The sequence below is a fragment of the Phoenix dactylifera genome, chromosome 5 (genome assembly GCF_009389715.1).
Source record: "Phoenix dactylifera cultivar Barhee BC4 chromosome 5, palm_55x_up_171113_PBpolish2nd_filt_p, whole genome shotgun sequence".
Taxonomy (NCBI): Eukaryota; Viridiplantae; Streptophyta; class Magnoliopsida; order Arecales; family Arecaceae; genus Phoenix; species Phoenix dactylifera.
Window position 1 is genome coordinate 2,580,479 of NC_052396.1, and position 9,400 is coordinate 2,589,878.

The window sequence follows — 9,400 nt, forward strand, 5'->3', positions numbered from 1 at the left end:
TGGCATAGTTCCGTTTTGATGATTGTGAGACCATGACACTTGATTGAGTAGACAGAATTATTTTACTATATCATTCATATATGTCTGTACACAGAGATCCCAAACTGCACAACTCCTGGGATTGAACACCAATGCCACTAGTGAGGCAAAGAGCTACAGCATTTCAATGTTGACTGCTCCATCCAAATTTACTCCACAGATGGGTACAAGTTAGAGCAAACTAGCATCAGCAAAGCAGAACATTCATGCCTTTCAAGTTCCCTGGCAATTGAAATCCTGAGGCTCCACCACATTATAGTACAATGAAGACGAACTCCCATCAAATTTTGAGATCACCTGGTGAGCAGCTAGTCCACAATAACGCTTACCAAGCCGTGCGACGCAAATGTCGATGATTTTCTTAAACATGTTGTCACCCTGAATGCTTGGTTGCTCCACGAATTCAGACAGCGGCATCCACTGGGATCAGAATGAACATGTCACAGAGAGAGAGAGAGAGAGAGAGAGAGAGATTTTCCATGAAATCAAAAAAAAGGGTGGTCCAATCTAGCTTATTTTATTGAAAAAACTCTAATAGTGAATGCTAAGGATAGTGTTTTTGGTAGGAGAGGAAGACTAGTCCACAGATCTAACTTCATGTTTGATAAAATCAAATGCTTAATCCAGAGTTTTGAGCCTGTTTAATATAAGTCCGACATTACCAGAAATATACGAACTATTTATCAGTAAAAAAAATAACAATACAAAGTTGAAATTATGACTTAACATGTGTTAGAATACGGTGTTGCTTTTAGGTTGGATGGAAGCATGTAGCTATCACAGACTACATACTTGTCATAATTATAACTTAACAAACTAATACTGTTTTTTCTAAGAAAACAATTGAAACTAATACTTCCGATATAGGAAATTAATGACACTATAAGATGCCAGGATTCATATGTCTCAAAACATCTTAAAGCAGGCGTCAGATTTTTAAATAGGAGCAGCCCATGGATGGAGCAAAGTACTAATTAGGCTCAATCACAGCTATGGCTGGCTATTGTTGGCAAATTTTTACACTCACTATGAGGTCAGGAAGCAGAACTGCAAACCTCTCCTGTATAATATAGTTTGCATTTCTGAAAATGAAGAGATTGCAAATTGTAATCATTGCAAACCATCAAGACTTCAGAAAAAAGTTAAAGAGAAAGGAGTGAAGAGTCACTTTAGTAATGCCAGTCAAGAATATGTCATTATTTATTAAATAAAGGCATCTTACTAATGTTCTAGATAGGATGTAGCCACTAGAAGGAATAATGGTATAGAAGGATTCCCCAAATGTCCTTGGTAATGCTTGATATCAATGATTATGTTCATATACTTGTTTGTTTTGAATGGTTTTTTAACAGGCAATAAGGCATGATGGCAATCTATTTATTACAGATACAGAGCTAATAGAATGATCCCCCAAATGTCCTGGATAATGCTTGATATCCAAGGTTATGGTTGCATACCTGTTTGTTTCAGATGATTTTTCAAGAGGTAAAGAAAGCTATATAATGATTACCAGTACGGTAGTTACCTTAGCTGCTTGTATTTCCAGTTCATCTATCTTAATCTGACTTGATAGAGGTCTCAGCATGCAGATGAAAAATAGATCCGATTTTCCAAATGCCACATGGTGTGCATGCCTGATACAAGATAAAATAGGAAAACATTAACATCTCAGAGAAAATTCTTATATTTTGCACAAAAAAGATAAAAGTTATATCCTTTTTATATAATTTGTTCCGCTCACTTCTCTTCTATAAAGGATATTAGGCCATCAGACAAGAACATAAATTTAAGGAGGCATTAGTGGGTTATATTTGTTATCTGCAATTATAAATCAGTTAAATTCATGTTATCAGATATCAAACTTATGCCTTTCCCAATGTTCTGAGAAATTGCAGTTTGCTAAATTTCTTCAGAAAAACAGCTACTCATTGCACTTTGCAAGCACCTGTGCTATGAAGGCGCAGGCTAAGTTATATACTTTTTTAGTTGGATAAAAACACCTTCTATATGTTGATAATTCCTAATTAGTCTCAGTGTACAACAAACCAGCGAAAAAAAGCATGCATAAATGGTTCGAGAATTCAGATTGATCTTGATACACCATCTATTTGAATGCATACTGAAAATTTGGATTCAAAATGGCTTTCATGGACACATTATGCTAATTACATTAAACAATATCTTAGTGGATTCATGAGCAGTGGGAAGCAAACCATTGTGAGTTATATATTGGAATTTAAAATCCCTTTAGCTTTATGTTTTAGCCAAAAGTTTTTTGTAAGACATGTATTCTACAATTTCCAGGTTCTTGGTCCGAATATTGAGAAGCAAGTGTTGAAGTGAATATGTATGTCAATGTGGTAATCAAGAATAAGGATTATAGTATGCTCCTCAAACTCAAGGAAGCATAAGAGATAATGTGCATCTGCGTGCAGAGATGGGTAGCATAAGGCACAATGGCAGTAAAGATGCTGGAATGATTGCACAAGTGTGGAACTAAAGAATGTTTGCATAAGAGCAATTACCAGATTCAGCATTTCTTTGATAAAGGAATAACTGTAACAACACATTTAGTTAATAGAGTTTGCATCTCTCAGCTGCAATTCATTTAGTTAATAAAGGTATAACTCTATAACAAATCATTTAAAATAAATGCTCAAGTATCATGAAGTTCTTTTGACTCAAAAGCATTTGGCAATAAGAAGACATCAAAAAATATCATTACCTAAAAGCTATCACTTCCACAAATTCTGTATCAATCTGTAGAATAGTTAGGAAATAAGGTCAACATGCAGCAACTACTTGATCTGATCTCCGGAAAATGGAAAGAGAAGGTTTATTAAAGTTATAAAACAAACAAAAAGAATGATGTCTTTGCTTCTTACTCCAGTTTCCTCCCTGACCTCTCTTACAGCTCCGGAAAAGATCTCCTCGGACTGCCAAACACGAAAAAGGAAAAGGAAAATTTCATTCGAGAAGACAGAAGTTTTTTTTTTCACTATATTGCTGGAAGAAATACCTCAAGGATGAATCCTGTGGGTAGTTTCCAAAGACCTGCAAATGTTGAAGCACAATACTTCTCTTGCACCACAAGCACCTGTGGAGGTTCAATGGAGTAACATAAATGAAGAACAGGAAATTAATGTTCCTTAGAATCTAAACCACTCAATAAAGTATTAAAGTTTTGTTACACTAAAAACTAGCATAAGCATGCTTATCATGATAATTATCATAATGTCATCTCATAGAAGCCACTTCTACAATGTAAGATCAGGTTGGTTTACAGTAAAGACAGGCATAAGCTTTACACTGTGAAAGAGTTATTATTTTCGGTGTGTCACCTGACAGGAAAGTTGAACTGTTTATAATTTTCTTTTTTATCCTTCAAGAAATTCTTCAAAGAAAATCTAGGATGCCATTAGAGAAATACGTGGAACATTGTGGGTGCATGCTAGACATTTAAGAGAGGACTCTGAAAAACTGCATGCAGTTGATGTTTGCAGAAAACATTAAAGAAATAGATTTTGAAACTTTCATTTTTCTTTTTCTTTTATTTTTTGGTTGGATATTTTCAAACTCTTCGCATTCACTGATAAGCAAACAATGGGATAATTGTTAATTTGGCTAGGAAGGGTCACATGGAATAAATACATGGACCAAATGAGAAGGCAGGTGGCAGCATAGCACTTATAGATGCTCATTCTTAAATATGAAGCATGCCACAAGTTATCCTTAAAAGATGAAATCTAGATTAACTTCAAATAGTTCAGTGCTCTAATATTTGTTTGTTGAATTTAATCACCTTATATCAAGGTACGCTGTCTCAGTACCGGACCCCATACCATTTCAACCTTAGCATTATGTCGGTGTGCCTGGTCCGGAGACCGGTTCCGCATACCGAGTATCGGTACGCCCCCCATATCATGTACTGGTACGATATGGTATGCCCTATACTATCCGGTGTGGTACGGTATGGTATACCATGCCTCATATACATTGGAGCAAACTAAACCATTGTGACTTGGGATGCATATGTAGCAGAGCTAACATAACAATATGCTTGTAAGTCAATCTAATTCTGCAAATGTTGAAAATTTATTTGGCAAAATACAAATTTTGGATGCAGATACCTGATAAAAACATCAAACAGAATCATATTATAAATACACATTTAACATAAATAGAAATCACAATAGGAAAAGAATACGTGCAAGGAAATGGTTGCCTTTTAGTAGATAGCACTTTGAGTAGTTATTTACCTAGTCGTTGAACCATTTTTTTTCTATGAAATCTTTATAAACAAAGCAGACATTCAAGCTTTAGAAATTAGCCAATGTTCAAAAACTGTGGGTATAATCTTTTGTTTATCAATGGAATGAAAAGATGCAGTGTAACATCCAATAATGAAATATTTTATATATGAATTATGTTACTAAATTGTAAAAATTGCAAATGCTAAAAGCTATCAGGAAGAATACTGGCCATGCTATTGGCCAACCAGTAAAAATGACACAGAAAGGGGATATCTAGGACTAGGTGGATGATATTAGCCAATAGTTAGAATATGAATTTCCATGCCAACAATTACCATAGAAGCTCCATGGACAAAACTGGGCTACTTCAGCTATCTCTTAAAATGGCCTACGCACCTATTAGACCCACCGAGGTACACATAAATAAGCCTTTGTGCAGACTATGTAGTATTTGGATCTTGAATACAATGAATCAAAGAATAAATTAGCAGACGACATGCTAAACATGAAACTCTATAGTCTTTAACTTTTTAGATGAAAGAAACTGAGGTTACATATTTTTGCAATTAGAAATATCCCATGCATCCTTATACCAAGTGTACCTCATTTTTATCATTCATTACAAAACCACCCACACCAACTTGATGTGATGCATTGGCAGGAAGCAGGCAAGGTCCTTCAGGAATCCAATATGTTAGCATTACATACTTTTGCTCTGCATGGTGGTACTTGAATCCTTCCTGCGCAATATGCAGATATTATCATTGAATATAGAAATAATGCTTTCACAAATTTTCAGACTTACTGAATATATTTCCATTAAAACCAATAATCTATTATAGTTATTTAACATGGAACAAGTATATCTTGATAACTGTCTGAAAAATAAACATTACACGATCCTTACCGTAATACTGACACCGCAATATGACAAAGTTTCTCCAGAAATAAGTCGTTATATTCTTCTGATATCGATTCCTTTTAGCAATATGCACCATGATGTGACACAGAGCCTACTATGTTAGGTGAAGGTGAAAAACTGTGATACAAATTGATCAAACAAAATTTGGAAGAAAACAAAAATACAGCACTCAGGCTTCAGGTAGATCGGTAATCATTTAAAAATGAAAAGGATACTCGTCGATACTCAGATGTTCGTTAAACACATGAATAATATATATTTTCACTAAATTCACTGCTTTAAAGGACCTAATTTCAAACAACAATGCAGCAGCATCTTCATTTTGAAGGTATGAGATTAAAAACCAGATTATTACAAACATGGTTTTATACCTTAACTGCAATAGGGACAAACTCAGAGCGATCGAGTGGCAACTTTAGCCATACCCCTTTCTTTCCCTGCAGGAAACTCACACAAGAACACACTTAAGAATCACGCTAAGTGCAATTATGGAGGAATAAATTAATCAACACAAAACCATGAAACAATACTGAAAGCGGATCATGTAGTGAGTTGAATAGATTGTTAGAACATTTCTTCTTCAGCACTGATGGCACTACAATCACAATGCAAATGCATGCTCTTCTATTACTAAGTAACTAAGGTGCAAGCTTGTTAAAAGAGTAAAGCTTTGCCTTGCTTTCATGATATTAATTTTCACCTTATATGCTCAACCACAGCCACTATTAACTGGGCTGCAGATATAAAATGAAGCCACCACATGACATTCATTGGAAATTGAAGATATTTTGTGCATTGTAGAAGCAAGTCTAGTTGAAGACCATGGTTTCAGATCATCAAAACACAAAATAAAGTGAAATAGATTGTATAGACGCTAGTGTATAGATTGATGATTTAGTGCTTTCAAATACCTCAACTTTCCACTGGGAAAGAGATGCTCGCAGGGCAGAAGCAAAGGCATTTGCATTCCAAGGCAATCTCTCTGATTCGATGATGATTCCTCCATACTCATCTTCATAAGCATGAAGTACATAATTCCCTCTGGGAGGTGGCCACATACAAGCTGCGACCTTGGATCCATTTATAATCGAAGAATCACTTTTTAAAAACTTTTCAGGGGCTGTGGAGTCAATATCCTCACTTGATGATCTGGAAATTGAATAGGAGATCTTCATCTGGAAGCCTGAATCAGAAAAGCAAATAAAACAATTAAATCAGGACGGAAACACTGATCAGATTAAAGAATTGTGGACCTTGGTCGTCTGGCAAATGCAATGCACAAAACAGTGCACTACATTTTGCATTTCGGATCAAACATGGAGGAATAAACATCGATTACACAATGGACATGGCGCACATACTGCAAAGGAAAAGCATGTTTAATTGGAAGAGATTTAAGGCTCTCTGTGTAGCGCAATTTTAAGTAGCATCATTAAGATCATCGGCACAAGTGTAGCTCCTTAATGGCACTAAGCAGTTGGTTATTTTTGTATGTAGGAAGAATATACACTAGTTGGTTCGTAGATTAATTAAACAAAAAGAAACACACAAGAAAAGGAGAACATAATTAAAACTTTGCGTGCCGACCTTCTTCAGCCAGAGGATTCAAGATGGTATGAAATAAACCAGATAACCGCATAATGCGCTAATTCCCTTGTACACAAGGTTTTATTCCTACGATAATGCAAACAACTCGACTTCGTGACCTCAAACCAAGAAAAACATTGCCATGAGAATGACCCACAAGGGTGACCAAAGCAATGGAATACTCGCAAGCACCATGGTAGCCATTAAACTGCACATATTCCAAGAAGCATAACAAGCTACAAAACAACGAATCTGTAAATTAACACCCATGAGCTATAAAGTAATACCGATGGAAGAGAAGCTACCTATCTCTCGATGGGAACACGCTTGTCGTGAGAATCTTAGGCGGCTTCTCTGACCGATCCCCGGTTTTGAGCATGTCGTCCCTAAGAACACCACCTCCAACTTCGAACCAAACAATACCTTCTCCATCACCCCAACAAACTCTCCAACAGCTCCTTCTCGCTAACAACAAAGCTCAAACACAAAAACAATCACGCATTTGCATTTATAACCCCCCCCAAAAAATAAAAATCTAAGGAATCACTTCCACAGAGAGGCGATACAGAGTCTAGAAAAGTCTACAAGCCCAGCCCATATCTCGCATCAAACCATTATCGGAAGCAACAAAGCTGAAACATAGGATGCATCGCCCATCGGAGCGAGCTAAGGTCTCCGAAACCAATACAACAATGCCATTCTAAGGCCGGACAAAATGAGCACAACCCAGTAGAATACTTCCCAAGATCCATGCAATTAAGCAGCACACATCTTCCTGACCAAAATGGCAATATTTATCGAGTGGGTCCTTGGTGCTTCTTGTGGCCGAGTGTGTGGCGGCGTGTCCATGACAAGTCCTTCCAAGGCAACGGGCATTAGTATAAGCATTGATTGATGGATTCTAAGTGGGAATAGTCAGCCAAGCTCCTCATCATATCTTGAATGATAGAGAGAGAGGGGAAGCATATCCCGTGATTCGTGAGTTGGTTGGCTGTTGATAGATGGCATGAGAACACGTGATTCTCGGGTCCGAATGGCAGGAGGAAATGGACGATTGGCTGAGGATTTTAGTGGGGAAAGGAAAGGTGGTGATATATGAAATCCTTTTCGGTGCCTTGCTCGGGGGGTCCGGGGCTTGTCGTGGCTCGAGATGGCGTTGCGGATTCTAGCGGTCGACGCGTCCCGGCACTGGGAATACGTGTGGTACGCGTTCGATTGCCCGTTTTACTTCTGCCGGTGCTCGATGCACTGATTCTAAAGAAATGCCGCTGAGACGTAGGCAGCACGGCGCGGGAACGAAAGTGGGGCCCACTCTTCAGCCATAGGGCGTGGACTTGGGGGGACCATACGCTAGAGGGGGCGTTTGGTAACCCAAACAGAAACACCACAGTGATCTAAGATTTACCGTGATCTAAATACTAGGATGATTTTTTCTCAGTAATCTAAAACCAATGTATTTAGTAGGTCATGATTCAGTAATTAAAAATTTTTAGGTATCCATGAGTAACCAGGGCCGGCCCGAGCCTTAGGCGAAGGCCCCGGGCCAACGGAAGGCCCCCGGAAGGTGAAGAGAGAGAGAGAGAGAGAGAGGGAGGGAGGGAGGGAGGGACCGTGACCAAAAGGAAGCAAAGGCCCCATATAAAACGGGATGAGCTGGCTACGAGTCTTCCCCCTTGATGGAAGGGAGGTGGAGAGTTTCTTGGCCTGCAGAGGGGAAATTTAGGAAGTGGGGGACGGTAGTTTTGTTTTGGATGGAGAGAGAGAGAGAGAGAGAGAGAGGAGGGATTTGGTTGGCTTGATACACGCCTGAAGCCACTCTTACCTTTCATCCCTTCTCTTGTTTGGTTTTGGTCTTGGTTTTCCTTCCCTCACATTACTCCTGATCCAGCTCGGCCATCAGGAAGAAAGGGGGATTGGAAATGGACTTCTTGGAGGGTGGAGATTCTTTTAATTTTCTCCTCTCGGTTTCTTCTCTCCTCTTGGGTGGTAGAGAGAGAAGGAGGGAGGGGGTTGAATGGCTGCTGTGCTGTGATGTTGCGGTTGCTGCTTGGGTACTCACTTGAAGGGGAGATGGAGGGATGGGACTTTTATTAATTAGATGGAGTCAATTTCCCATAATGCCCCTACTTTCTCTTATAGAGAAGCTCCTGGACAAATTCTTTTCTTTACCTTGACCATGAAGTGCCATGGGATGACCTTTTCCTATTCCGCTCTTGCTTAATATGATAAACAATATTGCCAAGCATTATCTCAGTTATTTAATCAGTTTTATGGCCCTTCTTTTAGGATAATTACTTTTCTGCATTTCTATTCAAAAATAATATTAAATTAAAAAGATTTCTTGCCTATCTTTGTTAGATTCATGTACCTTTGTTGAAATAGTGTACTTGATAGCTATCCATTTTCATATCATTTTTTTTAATATTTTATATTTATTAAAAAAATTTATTATTAAAAAAAAGGCCTCATTCATTGGATTCGCCTTAGGCCCCCAAATGTATTGGGCCGCCCCTGTGAGTAACTTATTTGGTATGGTACGGAGATTCAAGATCACCGACTACATAATACCACAAATATTCTTGATATATCTTAGATGGAT

At 38.0% G+C, this 9,400-nt stretch overlaps 1 protein-coding gene across 2 annotated transcripts; it reads right to left on the reverse strand.

Annotated features, from left to right (window-relative positions):
- Positions 1-39: 39 nt before the first annotated feature.
- On the reverse strand, positions 40-7,696 carry LOC103704734 (nudix hydrolase 8-like). 2 transcript variants are annotated; one of them, XM_039126493.1, is made up of 9 exons: positions 7,089-7,696; positions 6,126-6,397; positions 5,586-5,651; positions 4,895-5,032; positions 3,059-3,136; positions 2,925-2,975; positions 2,765-2,799; positions 1,565-1,673; positions 40-459 (listed from the first exon to the last, which is right to left on the reverse strand). In XM_039126493.1, the coding sequence occupies exons 1-9, from the start codon at positions 7,231-7,233 to the stop codon at positions 253-255; spliced, it is 1,101 nt and encodes a 366-aa protein (XP_038982421.1). In that variant the 5' UTR covers positions 7,234-7,696; the 3' UTR covers positions 40-252. The 2 variants fall into 2 exon arrangements, with proteins under 2 accessions (XP_038982421.1, XP_038982422.1); XM_039126494.1 differs by having other exon boundaries at positions 7,107-7,690.
- Between the last annotated feature and the right edge of the window lie 1,704 nt (positions 7,697-9,400).